At 40.5% G+C, this 25,537-nt stretch overlaps 2 protein-coding genes and 2 long non-coding RNA genes across 5 annotated transcripts; 1 reads left to right on the plus strand and 3 right to left on the minus strand.

The window, feature by feature from the left end:
• Nucleotides 1–161: 161 nt before the first annotated feature.
• Nucleotides 162–1,145, minus strand: LOC131436418 (uncharacterized). Its single transcript, XR_009230625.1, has 4 exons — nt 773–1,145; nt 648–717; nt 499–591; nt 162–439 (listed from the first exon to the last, which is right to left on the minus strand). It is a non-coding gene; the product is annotated as an uncharacterized LOC131436418 (long non-coding RNA).
• A 12-nt stretch (nt 1,146–1,157) lies between these two features.
• LOC131425967 (uncharacterized) lies at nt 1,158–6,298 on the minus strand. Its single transcript, XM_058588308.1, has 4 exons — nt 5,414–6,298; nt 4,945–5,146; nt 1,222–4,880; nt 1,158–1,166 (listed from the first exon to the last, which is right to left on the minus strand). The coding sequence occupies exons 1-4, from the start codon at nt 6,296–6,298 to the stop codon at nt 1,158–1,160; spliced, it is 4,755 nt and encodes a 1,584-aa protein (XP_058444291.1).
• Nucleotides 6,299–6,457: 159 nt separating this feature from the next.
• On the minus strand, nt 6,458–7,526 carry LOC131436481 (uncharacterized). The gene is made up of 4 exons (XR_009230632.1): nt 7,372–7,526; nt 7,247–7,316; nt 7,097–7,189; nt 6,458–7,037 (listed from the first exon to the last, which is right to left on the minus strand). It is a non-coding gene; the product is annotated as an uncharacterized LOC131436481 (long non-coding RNA).
• An 11,834-nt stretch (nt 7,527–19,360) lies between these two features.
• Nucleotides 19,361–23,238, plus strand: LOC131440174 (probable elongation factor 1-delta). Of its 2 annotated transcripts, XM_058611235.1 has the most exons (5): nt 19,361–19,550; nt 19,793–19,898; nt 21,457–21,939; nt 22,313–22,393; nt 22,453–23,238. In XM_058611235.1, the coding sequence occupies exons 2-5, from the start codon at nt 19,809–19,811 to the stop codon at nt 23,080–23,082; spliced, it is 1,284 nt and encodes a 427-aa protein (XP_058467218.1). In that variant the 5' UTR covers nt 19,361–19,550; nt 19,793–19,808; the 3' UTR covers nt 23,083–23,238. The 2 variants fall into 2 exon arrangements, with proteins under 2 accessions (XP_058467218.1, XP_058467219.1); XM_058611236.1 differs by lacking the exon at nt 22,313–22,393.
• Nucleotides 23,239–25,537: the final 2,299 nt, after the last annotated feature.

Consider the following 25,537-nt stretch of genomic DNA (forward strand, 5'->3'; position numbering starts at 1 on the left):
ACTTTGGGAACCCCTGTGTCGTAACCAGAGTAAGACGCACGTGTTTCAAGTTTTGAACTTGAGAGAAAATTTAAAATTATCTGACTAGACCAAATACGTCTACTCGCTGTAAGTTCAGTTCACAGAATGATTCTAATTCTTATGTATTAATTTCAGTTTTCCCTTTTCCCAACGAATTCAAAATAAATCAGTTTCCATATCAACGAAGTATAGTTGTTTATTGGAAAATTAACGGTCACCATGGTAAGGCTAAATTTCCATTTACAGTGATATCAGTTTTATCGGTATTTTTATTAAAGTACATTTTTAATCTGGCGTGGCACTAACTGTGCAATTAATTATGTATTTTATTTTAATTATCTTAATGATATCAATTCATTAATTGTTCGGATGAACCAGAAACTATCTTTTGCAGCAACTTTTAGTAGCAGCTCAAAAACTGTAAGTAATTTTATTTCAGTTTAACAATAATTTCATTCGTTTTTTTTATATACATACTCAAATAGTATCCTCTTTCCTTTTTTTACAATATCGAATCCTTCCTAGATCTCGTTTCCTTCTACAAACTTTGTTTGTACAATTCAGCTATTCCTATTAATATTTATTTGTTTATAATATTTTTTCTTTTATTTACAGAATCATATTACGCTTTGTTGAATATGGCCTTCGACGACGTTTTTAGCAAAGATTTTACTTCACGCTAACGGTTTCACCGACCTACAAACACATTTCAATAATCTCAAATCTTACTCTAAATGGATTAAATTTTTACCTTTGTATTATCAACACTATTCAGTCATCTACCAACTATTCAACCAATTAATAAATTTTTTTATTAAACTATATGAGCAATCCGAAATAAACTCACTATAAGATGATATGCAATTTTAATGTTGTTGACGTTTTTCTTCTAGTTGTTGTTTTCTCCTTTTTTACAGCACTGACAACTTTCCACCTTTGCGAAGTACATCACTTGAAAAGGGGTTCGGTGATTTCGCCGACATCCTTTTTGTTCGACGGTGACTGCCCAGCGGTGTGAACAATCCCCAGCCCGTAACATCCGGTAGGTTCTCCGGAAATACCAGATTTACCATCCTGAACATCTAACACCGCCAAATTAGCCACAGCACGTCGATGCACTTTTCCATCTGCAGTCCTTACATTTGCTTGACGGATTCTTCCATCAGCTCCTTCTATTACTTTTTGTACTCGTCCACGTACCCAGTTTCTCCTATTCTTTCCGTCTATCACGAACACTAGATCTCCAGTCTTTATTGGCTTTTGATCCTCCATCCATTTAGCGCGATGAGTTAGTGACGGCAAGTATTCCTTCGACCACCGGTCCAACATTTTATCAGCCAAGTACCGCGATCGTTTGTAAACATCTCGCAGAGCATCAGCAAAATCAACAGAACCATCCATCTTCTTATCCGTATTGGTTACGGTTCCGCGCAGAAAATGGTTTGGAGTAATAGCTTCTTCCTCGGCTGATTCTTGAGGAATATAAGTCAGTGGCCGCGTATTAATAATATCTTCAGCTTCGGCCAGCGTAGTGGCGAGGATTTCGTCTGTCAATTTCCGCCCGTCGTCCAACGCACGCATTGCTTCCTCAACGGATCGTACCATGCGTTCCCATACGCCGCCCATATGCGGCGTTCCTGGAGGATTAAAGTGCCATGCCGTCACCGCTGACGAGCCTTTTTCTGCGCATTCACTGTGGATTTTCTTTTTCGTCTTCTCCATCACGGCATCTGCTCCACGAAAACACGTTGCATTATCCGAAAATATTTGTTCCGGAGCTCCTCGCTTGCACGCGAATCTACGGATGGCCATTAAACAAGATTGCGTCGTTAAAGTGTGTACAACCTCGAGATGTACAGCTCTAACAGCCATACACGTAAACACGGCGATCCATCTTTTCTCTTTCCTACGTCCTACCGAGACCTCGACCGGACCCAAGTCATCAACGCCGACTGAACTGAATGGACGCAAATGAGACGTAATTCTTTGAACTGGTAACGGAGCCATCATTGGTACGGAAGGCAAACATCGGTTAACCTTGCACCACACACATTCTTTCGTAACTTGCTGAATAGCAGCGCGAGCATTTGGTATCCAGAATTTCTGCCTCAACTCGTTGAAGACAGTTTCGCGGTTTGCATGACCATACTTTTCATGAAGATGCATAATCAACTTTCTTGTGATTTCATGCTTCCGGGATAGAATAATCGGGTATCTTTTGTCGAACGGGATTGTTTCGTTCTTCTCTAGCCTGCCTCGCACTCTCAGTACACCTTCTACGTCCATCACCGGTGACAATTTGTACAAACAACTAGATCGTTCAATTTTCTTCATTGGCTGATCCGGCTTCCGCTGTAGATTTTCCGTCATCGTACTCATCTCGTCAGGAAAACTGTCAAACTGCGCCTGCTTCCATAAAATGGGTTCGGCTTTATACATTTCGTCCTGCTGGAGGGGTCTCTGAACGTTATTGTTTTCCTTTTTAAAGAAACGTAGCTGATTTTTCGTCGCTTTCGATGTAACAATTGACTGTCCAGCCATCTTGCGCCGGCAGTTAGCAATAAAACGCACCACTGTTGCCGTCACTCTGACTAGCTTAGTCCAATGAGAAAATGCTTCAGCCTTAACAACGGCATGGAATAGCATTACTCCTCTTGATTCTTCGTCCGTTTCAACAGTGTTTTCCATTGATGGCCATTGGTCGTGTGATTTGTACAGAAAACTGGAACCATTTCTCCATTCAGCATCGTTCTGCAACGGAGGACCTCGTCCCCACTTTGTGAGTACGTCCGCAACGTTTTGTTTTGTTGGGACCCAGCGCCAAGCCGGCATCCCCGTCAATTCAAGAATTTCTCCTACTCGAAATGCCACGAACTGCTTATATCTGTACATGTCCGAACACAGCCACGAGAGAACCGTTCGTGAATCTGTCCACAGTACAGTCTTAGTGATTTGTAAAGTATGTGAAGCCAGAATTGTTTGACTCATACGTGCGCCGAGAACTGCGGCCATCAATTCTAATCGAGGAATCGATTGTCTTTTGAGTGGAGCTACCTTTGCTCGCGACATGACCAGACTACAGTGTACGATTCCATTCTTCGACGCACGAAGATATGCGACACAACCGTAAGCATGCTCACTCGCATCCGTAAAAATGTGCAGTTCCAAAGAGTCAATGGACGACGATACAGCTTCACCTAGATAGCATCGTGGTATGCGTAATGACTCTACCTCCGGAAGTAATTCTGTCCATTGATTCCATTTAGCCCAACAGTTCTCATCAATCAGTTGATCCCATTCACATCCGGTTCGCCATAAATGTTGAACGATTATTTTACCATGGATCGTAAAAGGAGATAACAAACCCAGTGGATCGAAAAATCCCATAACACAGCTCAAAACGATACGCTTCGTCGGGCGCTTACCATCGTACAAATAGGCTCGAACTTCATCACGATGTTGTACAGTAAACGCAAACATGTCTTGTGTAGGATCCCAAACCACTCCTAGTACACGCTCACTATACATTTGTTTATCTTGGTTAAACAGAACGGGCCCCATCGATTTCTCTTCTCCCAAAGCCGAAAGCACCTCTGGCGAGTTAGACACCCAATTGCGAATATCGAATCCAGCTTGTTTATGGATGTAACTCACCTGCTTTGCTCGCTCTACTGCTTCATCAATTGTGTCGACGCTGTCAAAGTAATCATCAACATAGTGGCGGTCGATGATCGCTGCCGCTGCCTCCGGGAATTGAGTAGCATATTCTTCTGCATTCCGGTTCTTCACGTATTGCGCCGATGCCGGGGAACACTTCGACCCAAATGTGGCGACGTCCATCACGTAGATTTTAGGTGACTCATTGCAGCTATCCCGGAACAGGAAACGCTGTGCTTGCTTGTCTTCCGAAGTGATCTTCAACTGATGGTACATCTCTCTGATATCCCCACCGAAAGCGATTTTTCGTTCACGGAATCCAACTATCACCGACACAAGTGGGCCGAGTAGATCGGGTCCTTTCAGCAACATGGAATTCAATGAAACTCCTTGCACAGTTGCCGCCGCATCCCAAACTATACGAACCTTTCCAGGTTTCTTCGGGTTCAGTACAACGTTTAGCGGGAGATACCAAACCTTTTTATCGTCAGTGTCGATCAATTCATCTGCCGTGGCTAGATGAGCATAACCCTTGTCTCGATATTCTGTTATGTGGTTACGGACGTTCTGAAACAATTCGGGTGTTTTTCCCAACTTCTTCTCTAGCAGCTTCATTCGTTTGAGAGCCATGGGATAACTATCAGGAAAACATACGGCATCTGAATTCCACAGAAGATCGGTTTCAAATCGACTACCTACGCGCTTTGTCGTCCGTTCTAATATCGAGCGAGCTCGTTTGTCCTCAGCCGATTCCTGCTGAACGTTTACCACCGATTCTTCTAATGCATAGTGGCTTTTTAGAATTTCATGGATTACTTCATTCGAAACTTCTTGATGAAATCCCAGATAATTCTTTCCTAACGATGAGTCTGCTTGTCTCGGTTCGTAGATCGTCCACCCAAGTTTGCATCGAACCGCAATTGGATCGACTGTAGTACCGATTTTCGCCTCTACCGGTGCAAAACAGTGAATGTTATTTAAACCGATCAGAAGTTCCGGCCTACCATCGTAGGATTCGATTGGCAAACCACGTAAGTGCTCGTACTTCGACGCCAACTGCATCGCGTTTAGCGTTTGATGAGGCAACATCATTCTTTCGACTGTACGAACCGTTTGCAGTAACAGCTTCCCTTGATTTCTCGCTCCAACAGCGGAAGCCCAGACGTTCATTCGCCTCGATGCTTTCTCCACTCGCGTAACCTCTGCAGTCCATTTAAGTGAGTTTTTCCTGTACCCCTGAAAGCCCTAAGCGATCTGCCAACTTGCTTTCGATCAAAGTTACTGAGGCACCTTCATCCAAGAAAGCGAGAACGATTACCGATTTGCGTCCGCAATGCACTTGCACCGGAACCATTCGGAACATTACCGTACTGCTCGATATAATGTGCGCACTCATTCCAACGGCGCCCGAGCTTGGATGAATCAACGGATTGTGCTGTTCTTTACAGTCACCGACGTTGCAACGAATCTTGAAACGACATTGTCCACTGTGTTCATTAAGACAAATCTTGCAAAGTTTCCATTTTGTTACAATTTTCAAGCGTTCCGCAAAGTGCAAATTTTGAAAGTCTTGGCAAAACCGCAGACGATGATCCGTACGCTGGCATACCCTACACGGCCTTTGTTGTTTCCTATTAGATCCGTTTGAACTAGAACTCTGTACTTCGCTATGACTGAAGAGCGCAACTTTTTCCTTCGCTTTTGTTCTTCCGCTTGTCCCAGCAGTAGTTCTTACCTCCGGTTTGTATTCGTAGCTTACATTTGCTTCACAAGCGTCTGTCACGATCCTCGGAAGGAAATTTGTGAACGTTCGAAGCGTTACAGTGTTCTTCTTCCTTTTATACTGTACCCATTGTCGCTTTTCCCCATCCGGCAGCTTGCTTACTAGATCTTGGATGAGGATCGGATTCACCATATGTTGTGAAAGATCCGCCGCTTCCAAGTGCTCGCATAGTTGCTCGACTGTATTTCCGAACGGTATGAAACTGGCCAACTCGTCAGATCTTGGCGGTTCAAGCTTTCGCACTTTCTCTAAATGACTTTGCAGTAACTGTTCAGGACGTCCGTAAAGCTGACGGAGTTTTGCAATCACTCGGGGAACCGATTTTGGAAGAAGAAGAAGCTGACCACGAACACACTCCAGAGCTTGTCCTTTCAAACACTCCTGAAGTCTCACCAGATTTTCTACGTCGGAGAATCCGCACGCTTCGTTGGACGCTTGATATGCTCCGAAAAACAGTGGCCACTCTTCAGGTCTTCCTGAGAAAACAGGAAGCTTTTTGGTAAGCCCATTACGCGCGGTCAATTGAGCCTTACTTGGTCCAGTACGCTGTGGCCCCAGTCCGTTTGGAAATCCGTCGGGCACTGTGTCCCCATTTCCGACGCTGTCCGCTTCGCCGCCAGCTTCACCACCCGCTTCGCTATTCGATTCGCTATTCGATTCGCTATCCGAGCGTCCTGACTGGTTATTTTCATCATCAATGTCATCATTATTTTCATCTGACATCTCATTTTCGACCGTTAGATTTTTACTGTCAAGCGCCGGACTACGCGATGGCGTACCTTTCCGCCCTTGCAATTTAGAAGAACTTTGTCGTGGATCAACCGATGATTTCTGCATTTTTCCACTGTTCTCCAATTTTACCTTTTCTAATTGCTCTTTTACAAACGATATTTCTGCTTCGTGAAGATCTTGTATCTTCTTCAGACGGCATAAATGATCCTTCTTTTCCTGAAGTTCTCTACTATGTTGAGACTTTGTTTCTTTGATTTCCTTCTCACGAAGCTCTCTATCATACTGCAGCTCCCTTTCACGCAAGTCTCTTTCTAAACGCATTTTTTTCTCTCGCATTGATTTTCTTAATTCGAGTTCCTTTACCTTCAGTAAATATTCTGCGTCCATTTCTTCTTCCAAACGCTTTTTCTCCACTTCCATTTCTTTGATTTTATTTTGCAAGGAAGGAGATACTGGCGGATGTTGACGTTCTCCGGATTTCGTAGTCAAACTATCCGAATCTTCCGCGTTATTCTTCGACCGTGACATTTTCTTCCGTTTCTGGTAGTCTTGGGAAGCCGCTTGGCAGACATCTTCAGGACAGAACCATTTCTTGCCTTTTTTGTCTGCCGCCGTAACATCTACACAACGAGTGTGATACCATCGCTCACAGTTATCACAAGCAATCATCTCCTCATTCTGCGTCGATATTTCCCCACAGGCTTCGCACGGTGTCATGGTGAAATCCAGGTTCGATTCGCTCATCGTGATTGAGGTTCTCCGAAATCTCAATATTTGATTTTTGAGTTTGTTCGGATGAACCAGAAACTATCTTTTGCAGCAACTTTTAGTAGCAGCTCAAAAACTGTAAGTAATTATATTTCAGTTTAACAATAATTTCATTCGTTTTTTTTATATACATACTCAAATAGTATCCTCTTTCCTTTTTTTACAATATCGAATCCTTCCTAGATCTCGTTTCCTTCTACAAACTTTGTTTGTACAATTCAGCTATTCCTATTAATATTTAATTGTTTATAATATTTTTTTCTTTTATTTACAGAATCATCTTACGCTTTGTTGAATATGGCCTTCGACGACGTTTTTAGCAAAGATTTTACTTCACGCTAACGGTTTCACCGACCTTCAAACACATTTCAATAATCTCAAATCTTACTCTAAATGGATTAAATTTTTACCTTTGTATTATCAACACTATTCAGTCATCTACCAACTATTCAACCAATTAATAAATTTTTTTATTAAACTATATGAGCAATCCGAAATAATCTCACTATAAGATCATTTAGGGGTTGGCCAAATTTTGTGCTTGGGCACAAAAAAAAAAAATCACTATAAGATGATATGCAATTTTAATGTTGTTGACGTTTTTCTTCTAGTTGTTGTTTTCTCCTTTTTTACAGCACTGACAACTTTCCACCTTTGCGAAGTACATCACTTGAAAAGGGGTTCGGTGATTTCGCCGACATCCTTTTTTTTTTTTTTTTTTTTTTTCAAATAAAATTTTTATTAGGCTCATTTGCTTTAGCTTAACGTGGCCGATTGTCTTGTTGTTAGGGGGAGAGAAAGGGATGCCGTATTACGGGGCGGCATACTCCCCAGTTAGTAAGGGGACATAGGGAGGGTGGGACCTACACAGTATTGAATTGAAATTTGAATACATCATTGGTTTGTGGCATACATCTTTTAGACACATTTTGCGTTCGATGAATCTTCATGTTTTTCAGCTTGTAGCAATGAAGAGATTATTCTGGATTGGGATGCTTCGTTGGTGTGTTCTGACGTTGATGTGACGTTTTTGGGTAGCTTCCAGCAACTCAGTCAGTTCAAGGCAGGTGCATGCTCCGAAGCATCGTTTACACAGGCCATACTTCCAGCAACGTAAAGAAGAGTGCGGTAGAGCTGTAGACGAGAAAGAGATAGGGAGAGCACTAAATTTGAGCATTGATAGTTTTCAAGAAGTTATAGATGAGAGTCATATAAGGAAGATTTCGAGTTGCCAAGACGTCGCGGACTGGTACGAAGGGTGGTATACCTCGGGCCCGAAGGGAACCTATGAGTTGGGACCTGGCATCACAATACTCGACACATGTCCAAACAACATGTTCGATGTCATGATAACCCTCACCGCAAACGCAGACACCACTCTCAGCGAGCCCCACACGACGGAGATGCGCGCTGAACATATAATGATTAGACATGAGCCTTGACATTACACGAATAAAGTCTCGACTCACGTCTAACCCCCGGAACCAAGCTTTCGTCGATACCTGTGGGACTATTGAGTGTAACCATCGTCCCAGAGTTCCACTATTCCATGTATTCTGCCAGCTGGCTAGAGTTTTCTGACGACAGCAACTGAAAAATTCATTGAAGCAGATTGGTCTTTCATAGATATCACCTTCTAGTGCGCCCACCTTGGCTAACGAGTCCGCCCTCTCATTGCCCCGTATGGAACAATGTGAGGGGACCCAAACCAAGGTAATCTGGTATGATTTTGCAGATAAAGCACTCAATTGTTCCCGTATTCTCCCCAGGAAATACGGTGAGTGCTTTCCAGGCTTCACTGTACGGAGAGCCTCAATGGAACTGAGACTGTCCGATACAATGAAGTAGTGATCTGTGGGCAGAGTGTCAATGATCTCAAGGGTATACTGAATTGCAGCTAGTTCTGCGACGTAAACTGAAGCTGGATCACTGAGTTTATAGGAAGCGGTGAAATTTACATTGAATATACCGAAGCCAGTGGACCCGTCTAGATATGATCCGTCAGTGTAAAACATTTTATTACAGTCGACTTCTTTAAATTTATTATTAAAAATTTTTGGGATCTCTTGAGGGCGTACAGGATCCGGGATTCCACGAATTTCCTCTTTCATGGATGTGTCGAAAAACACAGTAGAATTAGAAGTATCCACAAAATGAACACGATTGGGAACAAACGAAGAAGGATTTATATTCTGAGCCATGTAGTCAAAATACAAGGACATAAAACGGGTTTGTGAATTAAGCTCGACGAGCTTTTCAAAGTTTTCTATCACCATCGGATTCAAAATGTCGCATCGGATTAGCAGTCGATATGAGAGATCCCAGAACCTGTTTTTCAACGGTAAGACGCCCGCCAGCACTTCAAGACTCATCGTATGGGTTGATTGCATGCAACCCAAGGCAATACGTAAACAACGATACTGAATTCTTTCCAGTTTAATGAAATGAATATTCGTAGCGGAGCGGAAACAGAAACATCCATATTCCATTACTGACAATATCGTCGTTTTGTACAACCTGATCAGGTCTCCTGGGTGAGAGCCCCACCAAGTTCCGGTTATTGTACGAAGGAAATTGATTCTCTGTAGGCATTTTCGTTTCAAATACCTAATGTGACATCCCCAGGTACCTTTGGAATCGAACCAGACCCCGAGATATTTAAATGTGAAAACCTGAGCTATTGTTTCACCCCCTAGTTGAAGCTGTAATTGCGCAGGTTCTCGCTTCCTTGAAAATACAACCAGCTCAGTTTTCTCCGTAGAGAACTCGATACCCATTTGAAAAGCCCATGTCGACAAGTTGTCGAGGGTATCTTGCAATGGTCCTTGGAGATCGGCAGCTTTGGGTCCTATAATAGACACAACACTGTCGTCGGCAAGTTGTCTTAGCGTGCAAGATGTGTTGATACATTCATCAATGTTATTTACGTAAAAGTTGTATAAAAGGGGGCTTAAGCATGAGCCCTGAGGAAGACCCATGTAACTGAATCGCTTTGTCGTCAATTCACCATGCTCAAAATGCATGTGTTTCTCGGACAATAGATTATATAAAAAGTTGTTCAAAACTGGTGAAAGACCATGCTGATGCAACTTCTCAGATAGAACGTTAATGGAAACTGAATCGAATGCCCCCTTGATGTCGAGGAAAACTGATGCCATTTGTTCTTTACGAGCAAATGCCATTTGAATTTCTGTTGAGAGCAACGCTAGACAATCGTTCGTTCCTTTGCCCCTGCGGAACCCAAATTGTGTACCTGAAAGCAATCCATTTGTTTCGACCCAATTGTCTAGACGGAAGAGAATCATTTTCTCCAACAATTTCCGGATACAGGAAAGCATAGCAATCGGCCGATACGAATTGTGATCGGAGGCTGGTTTTCCAGGTTTTTGAATAGTAATAACTCTCACTTCTCTCCATTCGTGTGGGACAATATTACCCTCGAGGAACTTGTTGAATAAATTCAACAAGCGCCTTTTGGCAGAGTCGGGCAGATTTTTCAACAAGTTGAATTTAATTCTGTCTAACCCCGGGGCTCTATTGTTACACGACAAGAGCGCAAGTGAGAACTCTACCATCGAAAACGGTGTTTCGTTTGTATTCAATGTCGCGACGCGGGATATCTTCTGTTCCGGAACAGAATCAGGACATACTTTCTTAGCGAAATCAAATATCCAGCGGTTAGAATATTCCTCGCTTTCGTTCGCGTGATTTCGATTGCGCATGCGACGGGCCGTATTCCAAAGAGTGCTCATTGCTGTTTCTCTCGTTAATCCGTCAACAAACCTTCGCCAGTAACCGCGTTTCTTAGCTTTAATAAGACTTTTCATTTGAAATTCTAACGCCGCGTATTTCCGATAATTATCTGGAGTTCCGTTCTTTCTAAACGAGATGAAGGCTGAAGCTTTTTTCGTTTTCAGCTCTGAGCACTCTTTGTCCCACCATGGGTTGGGAGAACGCATACTAGTTTGCGCGCTAGGTACTCGTTTCGTCTGAGCTTGAATTGCGGTGTCAAGAATCAAGCCAGCCAAAAATGTATACTCTTCCTCCGGAGGAAGCTCCTGTGATGTTTCTAGTTTCTCAGATATCGAGCTCGCGTAACGTTTCCAATCAATGTTTCGTGTGAAATCGTACGAAACATTGATTGTTTCCGATGGTCTTCCACGGTTGGTGATAGAAACTATGATCGGCAAGTGATCGCTACCGTGAGGATCACAGATTACCTTCCACTTGCAATCTAACTGTAGCGAAGTCGAGCAAAGGGATAAATCCAGCGCACTTGGTTGTGCTGGCGGTCTAGGGTTCCGTGTCATTTCTCCCGTGTTTAGAATTGTCAAATTGAAGTTGTCACACAGATCTTGGATTAACGAAGAACGATTATCATCATATAAGCAGCCCCATCCTGTACCATGCGAGTTAAAGTCCCCTAAAACCAGCCGCGGTGAAGGAAGAAGTTCTATGATGTCTGCAAGCCGACGATGCCCTATCGAGACTCTGGGAGGAATGTAGATAGAAGCTATACATAGATCTTTGCCTTTAATATTAATTTGGCAAGCAACAACTTCAATTCCCGGTGTCGAGGGGAGGTTAATACGATAAAATGAATAGCACTTTTTAATCCCTAAAAGTACCCCTCCATAAGAGTCTTCTCGGTCCAGGCGGATTATGTTAAAATTATGGAAGTCGAGGTTGATGTTAGAAGTAAGCCAAGTTTCACTCAAGGAGAATACATCGCAATTATGAGTATGTATTAAGTGTTTGAAAGAATCAAGTTTTGGGATGATACTTCTGCAATTCCACTGAAGCACAATGATCATATCTTCGATTCTCAGTGGTAAATTATCCATCAAAAGATACGATCGCTGCAAGGAGGGGCCATTGTTCAGTCAACTGTTTTAAAAATGTCCTTACTGTTGGCAGTAGAGCAGTTAGGAAGCTTTTCAGAGGATCAGTAATATTGAAGGCTGTTAATATCCAGTCCACGATATCAGAAAATTTCAATAATCCAGCGTTTGTTGGATTTTCTGGTTGTGCTTTGGGGTCATTCGGGTTTTTTGATGCCCCAGGAAGTGCTGGGTACTCCTTATCATCCCTAAGTTTTTTTAACCCAGGAGGTGTTTGCTTCGGTTTTGAGTCAGCACTTTTTGTTTCCGTTTGGTTCTTTTGTGACGAAGAGGACAGTCTGAGGCCTTTACGAGGAAGCTTGGGAGAAGCCAGATGTTGTCTTTTCCTGCTTCCTTCAACCTGTGTGTAGGAAGGTCCTTCGCCTGGGTCGTCAGAGGTATCCTCTTCAACTGGCAAGATTGCAAACGGGTTCTCAGGGGTCGATGGAGTGGTTCTTTTTAAGATTTCCGCATAAGAACGTTTGGAACGTTCTTTCACGGATCGCTTCAATTTCTCCGCACGCTGTATGTACGTAGGGCACACCGAAAGATCATGAGGATTCTCCCCGCAGTAGCAACACTTTTCCACTGCTCTTCTGCAGAGATCGTCCTCATGGGCCTCTCCGCATTTGCCGCATCGCAGTTTGTTGCAACAATAGGTTGCCGTATGACCTAGCTGTTTGCAGCTTGTACAATGCATTACCCGCGGTACATACAGCCGAACAGGTAGACGAACTCCACTCACTACCAAATAATTTGGAAGTGCAGATCCGGCAAAAGTCACGCGAAATGAGTCCGATTGGTAAAATTTACCATCTATCGATTTGGAGTGCAATTGCTTGCACTCCAAAATTTTCACTGGTTGAAGGTCGGGGTTTTTGAAACGGCCTACCCCGTCCTTCATCAGATCTTCGATTGTCAGACTTTCGTCACGGACCACACCGTCGATCTCCACCACATGAGACGGGACGTACACGCGGTACTCCTTCGTGAACAACTCGTTGGTAGCAATCCCGTTTGCTTGCTTCAGGTCGGACACAACAACGCGTAACTTGTTTGGCGAAACCTTATCTATTGTTTTTATTGCCGAGTAATGTTTTTCCAGGTCCCGAGCAATATTTAAAACTCTGAGAGACTTTAATTTGGGCCGGAAGTATACCACCCACGGACCCCCCGAGCCATCGTCTTGGTAAACTTTTTGGCGGGCAGGCAATATCTTAGAGGGAGATGGAGGCATCGGAGAGGGAGATGGCATCGGAGAGGGAGATGGTATCGGAGGGGGAGATGGTATAGGAGAGGTAGATGGCATCTCGGAATCAAACTCAGCCTCTAAATGTTCTTCGTTCATTCGTTCAGCTTCGCCCTCCTCCGAGACACCCCCACTGTCATCAATATTCATATTTAAAGTGCGGGAGTAAAGAAGTCTCCCGCACTTGAAATGAGAAAGAAAGAAATAAAATGAAAAGAAAATATATAAATAGTAAAAGTTGAAAGAAAAAGTTTGAGAAAATACTTAACAGTATGTCACGGTAAGCTGTTAGGTGAGTTGCTCCTTCACTCCTTCGTTGTGCTTCAGCGTGACCTTGACTCAGGATTTGGCTGCTGCGATGCGGGTAGCAAACAATAGAAATAACTGCTGCCCGAGGATAGCACAATAGCGTCTACTGTTGATACCGATACAAAACCGGTGCACAGACAGAACTCACTTGCGGGGATGCTACTTTTTATCACTTTTATTTAATGCCTATACTACAGCCTCTGCTGTGATAGGCACCTTCGTCTTACCGATGTCGATTGTTAAAAAACGCGTGTGCTCACTTCGAACATTCGGTTACGAATGACATCCTTTTTGTTCGACGGTGACTGCCCAGCGGTGTGAACATTAATCATGCATCATCCAATCTGGTATCGTTGAATATAATTCATCTTTACCACATGGACGTCACAGTTGTATACAAGTTTGCATCACATTAGTTCTGAGTTTTGAGATAGTTTGAAATGAGAAATAGGTCTGATATAATAATCTCTCCTGTGTACTCTACACCCTGTTCTAAAGATTGTAATATTACACGAAAATATGCATAATTTCATATAAAAATCATATACAGTACTCAGTTAAGGTGATGTAAAGTACTCAATAAGTTGTTTCGATGTAATAACGTGTGATTTATCTGCAAGATTTCTAGAAAAACAAAATTATCGCATTCGATGTTCAGCACGTCTAAATTTTTTTTCTGCCTGCGCAGTTAACTTTTAAGGTTCTTCGTCCGGTTTGACTTACAATCTTAGGAAAACAGTCATTGTTGAAAAATACGAAAGCACTTTTCTCTGTTAATGCTTGTCGAATATTCAAGAAAAAAACACCAGTTCATTTAGAAAAATGTAGCAAACAAACTGATATTTCTCTTTTGAACTCCCGCTCAACGATAGTGAAGAAAACTGTTTGCGTTTTGCTACAATGGTTTTGTAAGAATGTAAATTGCTCCTTAATATCAGTATATTAATGATTAAAGAACTTTCACCTCACAGACTCAAAAAATCAGTGCATGTGTTAAACTGTAAAACAATCTGACATTCGTAGAAAAGGTTTTTAACCCAAGTAGCACACGTTATTACACTTCAGTGACAGTAACTTTTATGAAACAATTTCAAAGAACAAGTTGAAGACATTGCAACGTGCATTATAACTGTTATCAGACCCTGTCGCTTGGAGCGACATCAATCTTCAGTTCAGCAACGCCATCGCACGGCATCACATTCAATATATCATGTCAAGTGTATGGGTGTGCAGCCCTGCTATTATGGCGCGCACGAATTTGACATTTCTCTCCCCTACTTCTATGTATGAGATTCGATGCGGACTCACCTGAGAGCGACATGCTCGCAAAAAAGGATGTTGCCAATGATTTGTTCGAGAAATGTGAGAGCTGGATATCTTGTTAATATGATGTCTTTGCTATCATGTCAGCTGAAAAGCGTAAGAGGCGGAGCTTATGTGACTTACCGGGGATTGCAAAACATGTTCTCAGTAACGAATATTTGATTTGATCCAGCGCTCACATCAGTCACAATGGAACAGAAAATATAAGTTTGTGTCAAGATTGGCATCCAATATTCCGAACCAGGGCAGTAAAAACTTCATTCAATTCAATTGAAACTGAATGTGGAACACAATGACGATCTCTCTACTGCAGTAAACTTCACTCTCTGACACACACACACAATGTTTGCTGACGGTCCGAACGGGCAGCATTCAGCTCATCACTCGTTTATCTTCAATCGAGGCTCAGTTTCACCACCGCCAGTTGATATCTTGAAGTAACAAAATGTCTCTTTCAATAGTGTGAGAGCGGCCTTCAAATGGGGTTCATGTAAACATTCTAATTGGTTCAAGAAAATAGATGAAAGACAAACCAGATAGCTGAAATATCAATCACAGAATACACATAAATTAATTGTTTCCTCCTTCAGTTATTATTTTTAATACTTTACTCCATTTATAATTCTATTCGTTCGAACTTGCTTACTACCAAGGGCAAAGGCAGTGAAGCAGCTAGACTACTTGAAACTGAGCAAGAAAAACTTCAAATGACTAGGTAGGATTATTCAACTGATGATGAATTCTGGGAGCTTCACATGAAAATGGCAGCAAAAGTCAAATGTAGGGATATGCTGACGGTCAATTCTATATTTTGTTCCGAACTAAAATATAGAATTTGATCTTGTTTTAACGCACTATATCTACTCAAAAACGATATGCTATTCGATATTTATGATGAAGTTGATCATTGTACTTATTGAAAACGTGCGCGCCTTAAATATTTTGGGTTTTAGAACATCGACATACAAAATAATATTCATATTTTTTCCCGTCATATGAAATTTAGAGCTTAAAAGTCGAAATGTGTTAAGGTAGATTTTTTTTGTGATCAATATCAGTTTTTCATGTACCAACGTTAAAACAGTTCACCAAATCCAATGAATTAAAATGCATTTTTTGAAATTTAATGAATACTTCATTCACTGGTCATAATGGTAGCATTTGCATAAGTTTTTCCATGCGTACACTGCCGTGACATAGCGTACAAATATTTTCTCTAGTAGAGAAAATGTACTTACCAAAACGAAACAAGTTTACTTCGCACAAATGCGGGCAAAAAAGTTTCATATAAGCACGGACTTCACTATACCCAATTTCTTCAAATTGAATCCTTTCTTACTAATTCTACTCATTGATTTAATATTATTGTCCGGAAAAATGTGCGGAAGCTTTCAACCGACGCTGTATTTGCATGTCTTTGTTGAATCACAACCAATACGATAACCGATATGAAATCATTACTTAACTTACGGTGACCAGTTGGCAATGTGACCAGTAGTCAATGCGAACATGTCATATGAATTAGGTTTCCGAAGAGTTACGTTTAAACTGTAACTTAGTGTGATGAGATGTCAATCCGTAACATTATTTTGACTTCATTATCGCCATCATAATACGACTTGTTTCGTCGTGTGACCATTATGAAGTATCTGTTTTATTTTATTTTTTATGAACAAGTAACAGGTGCTACTTGGGTAAAGGATAACCGACTCGTGGTCCGAGCAATGACTTATTCCTTAATATATCTAGCACCACTGCTGCTAGTGGTCGTAATATGATTTTAATTTATGCTATAACGATTCATCTGAGTTACTCAGCTTAGTATGAAGATTTTTTTAATGTGACAATCCATGTTCCACAATTTCAAATCGAACATCTTTGTCGTAGACAAAAAATCTTTATCTCATATCTCGGTTAATAAGCAAGTGACAGTTTCTCTTTGATCACTCTATCTTTCGATTATTGTGATGTGAAGGGCTGGGGTCCACTAGGAGGTTGATAGTATCTATTAGCTCTCTCCGGACAGTACCAGCCTAGATACCGTGTGGAATCCGGCGGAAAAAAATGAACCAAGAATAGATCCACTGGGTTCCTGCTTCCATGTCGTAAAAGGCGACAAGGGCAGGAGTTTCTTTTTCCTTTCAGTTATCATATATTTTCAATGTTTCACTTCTGATTACTCTATTTTACTAAATTATCTGGAAGTCAGTGAACATACTGAGTCGCGCGCGAATAATACCAATACTGAATTTTACTACCAAATATCCTTTTCCCGTGACACTTTTGGAGTGCGCAGTAGTATATACGGCCTCTAGTAACAACAAGTGTTGGACTAACATCTCTTCCCATTCCTTAGACGATCTACGTTCGGGCCTGGCCGGCGCCGGTACTGATCAATGAATTCTGGGATTACCAGAAGATGTACATTGGAGGATGATTTACCAGTCCCAGGTCGAATCATCTAGGAACTCCCTGTACAATTTCAGCTAATCCCGATCAGTAACGGAGTAGCAACCAGAGGTGGTCGCTTAAGGACTATTCACACATATCCGGTCCGGTTCAGTGCCGGCACAACACCGTGCACGGATACTGATATTATTTCATTCGTTTTCTATGCGAGCATTCACACCTATCCAGCACAGTGCCGTTTCAGTGCAGCTCGCCGTCAGTGTCGCGTCCGTCCGGCAAATTCAAATTCGTCGTCACCGATATTTTTCATTTTCACTGAAGTCGGTATGTCATTGCATTGGCTGTGCCGGAACGGAAACGGAACGGAAGGGTACCGATAAAAAAGAACACTGACGGCGCACTGAAGGCACTTTCACTGAACCGTCACGGAACTGAAATGTGTGAATAGTCCTTTAAGCTCTAAGCTCAAGCTCTCTTTCGATTATTGTGATGTGATTGAAAAGATTTTCTTTGATATCACTATTCTGTTTGAAAGTCGAAAGTTTCGGGTATCATTTCATGCAAAGAGTTGAGTGATAAACGTGGAAATCACTTGGTAATTATTAGAAGAGAAAGTAAACAAAGAGAAACTGTCACTTGTTTATACGCCCTTTTGAAAAATTGATCGAGATATAGCTTTGTAGATATAGACCCATTTTGTGCCAATTTTTTTATGTTGTTGTCTTAACAGTGAGTTTTGGAACATGTTTCGTGGCTTAAGAAGAATCTTCATACTAAGTTGAGTATTGTAAAAACATCAAATAACTTGGATGAACCGTTCCCACAATACGGAACGAATTGCGGGTCAAACCCGAGTGGACGAAAAGTTTTCATTCAGAATTCCATGATGTATTCAGTATGAAATCAGAATCAATGCAGACTTCAGTTCAACAACCGATTCCGAATGAATTTCACCCCCAAGCAATTGGTTCGGAAATCTGTCGGAATTGTGTGAGAATAAGCGAATTGAATTTTCAATTTATTTTCTTCTTTTCCGATTTTGCACCGTTAGCACCGTTCATTCCTTTTGCAGGAGTGTAACGAAATGGTGGTAAGATAGAATGCCATTAGTTCCAAATATCCGAAAAATTTGAGGTTTGCGATTTTTATATCAGTTATATAAATTTTTATTTCGAAATTAACTAATGTCATTTTCGCTTGAGCAAACTGAAACTAACCTAGAATAGTTTCATCAAACAAACACTTTCCACGAAACTGTGTTGGTTTCTCACTTATAACGTTTTCGTTTTAGAACCTACACGCGGGCGACACTGACTCCGAGAAAACGAAAACGTAGTATGCGCCCTGAACAAAAACTCATGAAAAAAGTAAAAAATAAAAATAAAACATTTTCAGAGCGAAGCTAAGCGATTGGAGTCCGATCTAGAGCGACCCCAGGTTGCTAAAACAAACATCTTAAAAGTTGTTTGGGCGACTCTTTTCTCGGGCTGCTCTGGTCAATAAACGAAAACAGTATTAGTAACAGGGATTTGAGCAAACCTCATATAAAAACCAGGTTCGAAACTGACTCGATTTTCAGTTCAACAACGTTGAAACTAGGTTCAAAACTAGCTTCAAACAAACAAAAGCAGTTAGGGTGGAAACTGGGTTAGGTTTGACATAAAGCGAAAACGACATAAAACTCAGCACGATAACGCGCGAAATCGGAGATAAGGAAAACGAAATGACAATTCAGTTCGCCTGCTGTCACTCAATTCCGACAGATTTCTGAACCAATAGGTTCGAGGCGAAATTCATTCGGAATCGGTTGTTTTACTTCATTCATTCGAATTCGACTCAGAATTAATCCCGAAATGTAGAATATAGTACTATTTACCTAAATCGTTTTCGCTTGAGAAAATTGAAACTGACCCAGGGTAGTTTCATCAAACAAACACTTTCCACAAAAATGAATTGGGGTCACACTTAGCAACGAGGGTGCGAGCAAACCCGATACAAGAATCAGGTTCGAAACTGATTCGATTTTCAGTTCAACAACGTTGAAACTAGATTCGATTCAAGCGAAAACGATATATGAGTATCTGTACTATTTACAATGGAATAGATCGTATTCATTTTTATCAGTGCATGACAGGGCTAAGCTTGGGAACACTTTCGTTGTACTTTCACTGGGGTGGATTGACAGCAAAGGCCTTTTCGCTTCTCGTTTTCATCCCATTCGTTTAGCCGATCGATACCGCACGGAACCGTACAAAATTCTTTTGTCTAATCAACACTGCTTGCGTTACCTCGTGCACTTTCTCGTGGAAGCCAAAACCACGAATTTTATTGATTTTTCGGACTGGTTACCATATCCGCCATTCTGCATATCACAATCGCCTCATCTCGGGCAGAATAGGATTCTATTATCAGTAAAAAAGTAAGTATTTTATTTATATAAAAGCAGTTGAATGTAGGTACTGAGTGAACCGTAAGATTAGTCTACAGTCTCCTGTATGGGTTCCCAATTTAACAGTAGGGATATTCGCTATATCTATTTAAATATTTTAGCTTTTTAGTTTTCAAGGTCGTAATGTCATTAACATAAATGGAATGAATATCAGTAAAATAATCGAGTTACATGAAATCTTGATATATTCTAATATTTACATTTATCAACAGGGACATCTTGTAAAATATGATTACTCCGATGGCATGTGAAAAATACTGGGCGGACAAAGCCAACTATGATAGTGCAGAAAAGAAATACCACGAGTATGTTGCACAGGTAGGTAAACTTTTGATGTAACTTATTTCCTGGTCCTAAAAATTTAATTAACATTCTACTTAATTCTGTCCAAGGGAAGATTTCTGTAAACTATATTAACGAAGACCAATTTCAACTGATTAACAGTGAGTGATTATGACAAACTCACTTAACGTAGAAATGGTTTATTTATATATTAATAATCTGTCTTCGGCAACAGATATTTTGTTCATCTAACGCGTAATGATTATTAGGGTCTTGACAACGTTTTGATACAACCTACCGGAATCTATCGATTAAATAAATGAAATCGAGTTAACCCATTATTTCCTAGCATATGATATATCATACGTATTACTGTAGAACTGCAATACCCAACAGCTTCACGATAGCAAAAACAAAAATAAAAAACTACACTACGCAATTTCTTTTTGTGTTAAAACTGCTGTTTGTTTTTTTCATTTTGTATCCAGACCCTTGACCTAACTGCTTGAAATGGCAGTGCAAAAGTAAGTCGAATATATTGCTTTGTATATTTTGGTCATTATGAGCTTACTTATATCTTGTGACAAAACATTGGCAGAGACTTCAAAAAAGTTATATCTATAAAAAAAATCCGAAATAATCTGAAAAACAATGTAAAATTGATGCTAACATTTGTATGTATGATATATCATACAGTAATTTTGCGTTTCCCATAACCTTTAACGCATAATATGATGGAACTGATAATATTAGTTTATTTGATCCAAATTTTAAAACCCCTGGGTTATAATGGGTTAAGCGAAGCGAATCGTTTTCGTTTGAGAAAACTAAAACTGACCCAGAATACACATGTACTCACCCCAAACATTTGAGCCAGGGTAGTTTCATCAAACAAACACTTTTCACGAACCTGTGTTTGGTTCGCACCTAGCAATTGGGATGTGAGCAAACTCGAAATAACTAGTATCGGTACTGACTCTAATATCAGTTCACTGACGTGGAAACTAGGTTTGAAATTGGTTTCAAACAATCGGGTTTGATAGCAGTTAGGGTGGAAACTTGGTTAGGTTTGGAATCAAGCGAAAACGACACCAGCAATCATCATATCAATCAAGTCACTAAATCAACGAATTGTGATGAAATCGAATACCTTTTTTTTCTCCGACTCAAAGAAGCAGCAATATAACTCATAAATAGTTCAACAAATGTGCAGTGATGTTACCGTAGTGAAATTTGAAGCGAATCTACAATTTTCATCCTATCCTTTGAACCAATGTATTGAGTAGAGATAGCAGATCTCACTTTAACTAATACTTTTAGTATTTGATATGGAAGACGTGGACGTGGAGGTTAGGGGTGTCGTAATGGTACCCCCGTTACTTTAATTAAAGAATAATCTAATGGTCCTTGGATTGAATGAACCTAATTTTGTTGGAATTATGTTTGCTTTAGAGATTTGATGTTCAAATTTTGATAATTCTTTTGGTGCTTCATGGTGAGAATCATCATCATATTTTGAACAAATTTTTCGATAATATTGAGTGAAAACACGTGTAAATGATTCCTTCCTTATTCTCATTTATCATCATGCAAGCTTTCAATAGTGAAGAAAACAGCATGCCCTAACCTGACACAGGAAATAAAAATTGCAGCGGTTCAGCCAAACTCGGATGTTTCTAGAAAGGAGGAATCGTCTACTACAGTTATCGGTGAATCTGTTGTACAACAGGATCAATCCAAGGTAAAGAAGGACAAAAAGAAAATCAAAAAGAATAAAAAGGACGCTTCTCAATCGCCTGACCCTGCTCCGGTTGCTACCGTACATCCTGTAGAACCGAAAGTATCCTCTGCAGTGATCGCCCCCTTTGTGGCGGAAGAACAACCTAAGAAGCAAAAGAGCAAGAAAAACAAAAAGAACAAACCGAACCATGAAAGTCAGCCAGGCGTTGAACATATCTCTGCTACTAACAATAAATCACTAACCGAGAAGGTCCTACAGGAAAATGCCAAGAATCTGAAGGAGAAAGAAAATCTGGCCCACAAGCTGTGTGATAACATTACCGAGGAGTTGAGCAAGGTTAATCGTTGATATATATTTTAATGAAAACTGCTCTCCTTCTATTGTTGGCTATCGTGTGCAATAACACGAATTCGATGTTCGTATTTTAAACCATCGAATTCCAAATTTGGTTTTTGTTTGATGCCTAGAATGCCTATACATGTTCTAATTTTAGTTGGTATTTTTAATTTCATCACATCCTTAATAGAACATTGAATTATTTTTCTTTTCAGTTGAATTTAGTATTCGAAAGTTCAGATAAATTCAACTATTTGTGTGTGTGCGTGTGTTTTTTTTTACTAGTATCACGATAGTAGTGTTTTGCACCGTTTGTTAAGAAATGAACTGTCGAATAAATGATTCATAGTTTCGTTTGGTTTATTTTTTGTAGATGAATTCTTTTCCGGCGCAATGCACTCTGGCGTCTGAAATTTCCAAAGCTAGACAGCACATCAAAAATTCCCTAGAGCGAGTAGGTTAATTTATTCTGACAAAAAAAACCTAAAATAATTTTCTGAAACTCTTTCACAGATGGATGGAATTGCAGCCTTGGCAGCCAGTCCCGGAGCCGAACTACTCGATCGTTTGTCCAGTGTTGAAAAAGAAAATGACAAATTACGTTCCGTCATAGATGGTCTCAACAGTCTGGTTATTGATTTGCATGCACGCGTTAAGGCGTTGGAATCAAATAAACCAATCACGGCACAAAAAGCAGCTGTGCCAGCACCGATAAAGAAAGTTTCAGTCGCTGCAACAGCTGCTGCTGCTGATGATGATGATGACGTTGATCTTTTCGGATCGGATGACGAAGAAGAAGATGCAAAGGCGGCGGAGTTGCGCGAAAAACGTCTCGCCGAATATGCTGCCAAAAAATCGAAGAAACCTGCCCTCATTGCCAAGTCCAATGTCATCCTCGATATTAAACCGTGGGACGATGAAACGGATATGAAGTTAATGGAGCAAGAGGTCCGCAAAATCACTATGGACGGTTTGCTACTGGGTGCATCCAAACTAGTTCCGCTGGCATACGGAATTCACAAGCTGCAGCTTTCCTGTGTCATTGAGGACGACAAGGTATCGGTGGATGAATTGCAAGAAAAAATCGAACAGATTGAAGACTACGTACAAAGCGTGGATATTGCTGCTTTCAATAAGATCTAAACCAGTTTTGTACACTTCTTAGAAGTACACCTCCCTACACAAACTATGCGACCATGCTTCCTTTCAAATTGAAAGTCTACTAAGAAAAATGTATCGTACACCAACAACATGTTTTAAACTTTCAGACTATTACAATACAAATGATTGAAATAGAAACATCTAATTATATGTTGTTACCAAGCAAGTCCCTTGTAGGCCTATTCCTGGTCAGTCTTCTTCAAAATGCATGTGAAATCCAAGCGAAGCTAAGAGTTGAAATCTGCTCCTGCTCTAGCCAAACCAAGACACGGACAAACCCGGCAAACGACCGCAACTTGTTTAAAGCCTATACATAAACGATAAAAAAAGAGATGGATAATGCCACTCTTCCTTTGATCGATCATCCACTTTATTCGCTTTTCCCCTTTTTTCTTGTGTCTACCAGATCAGAGTTTCAGGCATCCTAATTAATAGACACGTCGTTGTTCATAGATACGATAGGTTATTCTCAATGCAGCAGTTGCAATTCTTGTTTCCATCTCCACTAGGGATGTCGGATTTTTTGAATTACTCGATTATTCAATAATCGATTATATGTTTGAAACTTCGATTAAATTTTTTTCGATTATCTGGGTTATTAATCGATCGACATCACGACATCCCTAATCTCCACGTCCATGTCCTTCATCTGAATCCCGACATAGATGCTTTCGAAAGCACTGAGGGCGCGTTGATCCGATAATGCCCCATTCTGTCGAAGGTCATTTGGCATACGGTCAATTGACAGAATAGCCGTTTGGCATAACGGTCGTTTAGCATAAGGTCATTTGGCATAATACAGCGAGGACAAGGGCATCTTGGAGGCCTCTTGTACCATGCCGTTGTCCTTGATATGTACAGCTTCGCCGCAAGAATATTCGCTGTTTTATTACGATTTTTTTCATACTTTTATATATGTCATGAGATTCACTCATCGATGTTATTCTAGTAGACAAAATCACGAACTAAATGGCAAGGAACATAGAAAACTATGTGCATTCTCTAGTACATTCTTTTTGTTTTCTATTAGGTGATGTCAGGCGCGTACCCAGAAAAAATTTTCGGAGTGGTTTTTATAATATGGGGGAGACTGGGGCTAAATCAGACACTTTTAGAAATTGAAAATTAGAAACCTGTTTTAATCCACCTAGTGGTGTAACGATGCCGTTCTCATATTACTCATAGTGTCATGAATATTACAGTGGAATTCGCAAAAACAAGTGTTCATTGAATAGAAATAGGAAAGTTCGTTCGGACTGAATCTAACAAACTCTACAAATCCTGTTTACCGGAAGTAGTATCCACAACAATTTAGGAATTCCGTATGAAACTGTAAGACCTTTCCTATAAGTTTGTGAAAATCGATTTGGCCATCTTGAAGTAAAGTGAGTGAGATCCTCATTGCAATTTTAATCACCATTTCCAATTCTTTCGAACCCGGATTCGGATGACCGGAATAGCCGAAGTTGGTTCGTATGCCAGCTGTGCCAACTTAGGGGACTAGAAGGGAAGTCCACCAGAACTGATTGTAACCGGCCCACGACTTACCTCGTTCAGGATCTGCATTAAACTGGTACTCCAGTTTTGCGCACTAGTGTTGTCGCACATGTATCGCCTGTATGTCGAGTCGACATCCAGTGTGGACAGAGAAGAAACATGAGCTACACAATAACGTTAAGCTCGATTCACACACCAGCGACAAATATGACCTCCAAATTGGAACAGTTTTGAACTTAGTTAAATCTATACTTAACATCTCATGTTTTATTTCGATTAAACCAATTAAACAAAATTTAACAAACGAAACGAACCTGCGTCTCTGTTACTTCTGCATTCGCAATTCAAGTTAAACAGCATGAATCAGCAGCATAAAACATGTAGTAGGATTATAATTATTATTATTATTATTATTATTATTATTATTATTATTATTATTATTATTATTATTATTATTATTAATATTATTGACATTACTACACTACCAGCTGTGAAAATTGCATATTATTTCAAATAAACTTCAAATCATTGACATTCTTTTTTTATATCATTTATTTTACCCCGGCTTTACATTCTTTTATTCTCTCGGTCGCACTTATAAAATAACTAAAAAAATTATCAACCGTAGCACCGTCTTTTACCAATATCACACACTAGTACCCACTTGTACGCGGCGTGCAGATTTTCCCCCAGGCGGCTGGCTATGTCTGCCATTTTGGCAACAATGCAACAACCGTTTCCGGCAGAGAATTTCGCCTAGCGGTTATGAACGGTTCTGTTTCTGTCGGATTCTTGCCATACAAGACTGGCAGAACCGTTTTGAATCGGTTCTACATTTTTAGCTTCTTGATTTTATTTTTTCATTAAAAAGTACATATGAAAGACAATAAATTATTTAAAGGGCAATACTAATATACTAATTATGGAAAATGTTATTGCC

The sequence above is a fragment of the Malaya genurostris genome, chromosome 1 (assembly GCF_030247185.1).
Source record: "Malaya genurostris strain Urasoe2022 chromosome 1, Malgen_1.1, whole genome shotgun sequence".
Lineage (NCBI taxonomy): Eukaryota > Metazoa > Arthropoda > Insecta > Diptera > Culicidae > Malaya > Malaya genurostris.

Bases quoted from the DNA above. Each gene is read 5' to 3' on its own strand.
- LOC131440174 (XM_058611235.1), top strand. From the start codon at position 19,809: ATGATTACTCCGATGGCATGTGAAAAATACTGGGCGGACAAAGCCAAC. The intron at 21,940-22,312 runs GTTAATCGTTGA...TATTTTTTGTAG, and splicing joins TTACCGAGGAGTTGAGCAAG to ATGAATTCTTTTCCGGCGCA. The intron at 22,394-22,452 runs GTAGGTTAATTT...ACTCTTTCACAG, and splicing joins TCAAAAATTCCCTAGAGCGA to ATGGATGGAATTGCAGCCTT.
- LOC131425967 (XM_058588308.1), bottom strand. From the start codon at position 6,298: ATGCAGAAATCATCGGTTGATCCACGACAAAGTTCTTCTAAATTGCAA. The intron at 5,147-5,413 runs GTAAGAACTACT...TGTCGTTTCAAG, and splicing joins GCTACGAATACAAACCGGAG to ATTCGTTGCAACGTCGGTGA. The intron at 4,881-4,944 runs GCAAGTTGGCAG...AATGGACTGCAG, and splicing joins CTCAGTAACTTTGATCGAAA to AGGTTACGCGAGTGGAGAAA.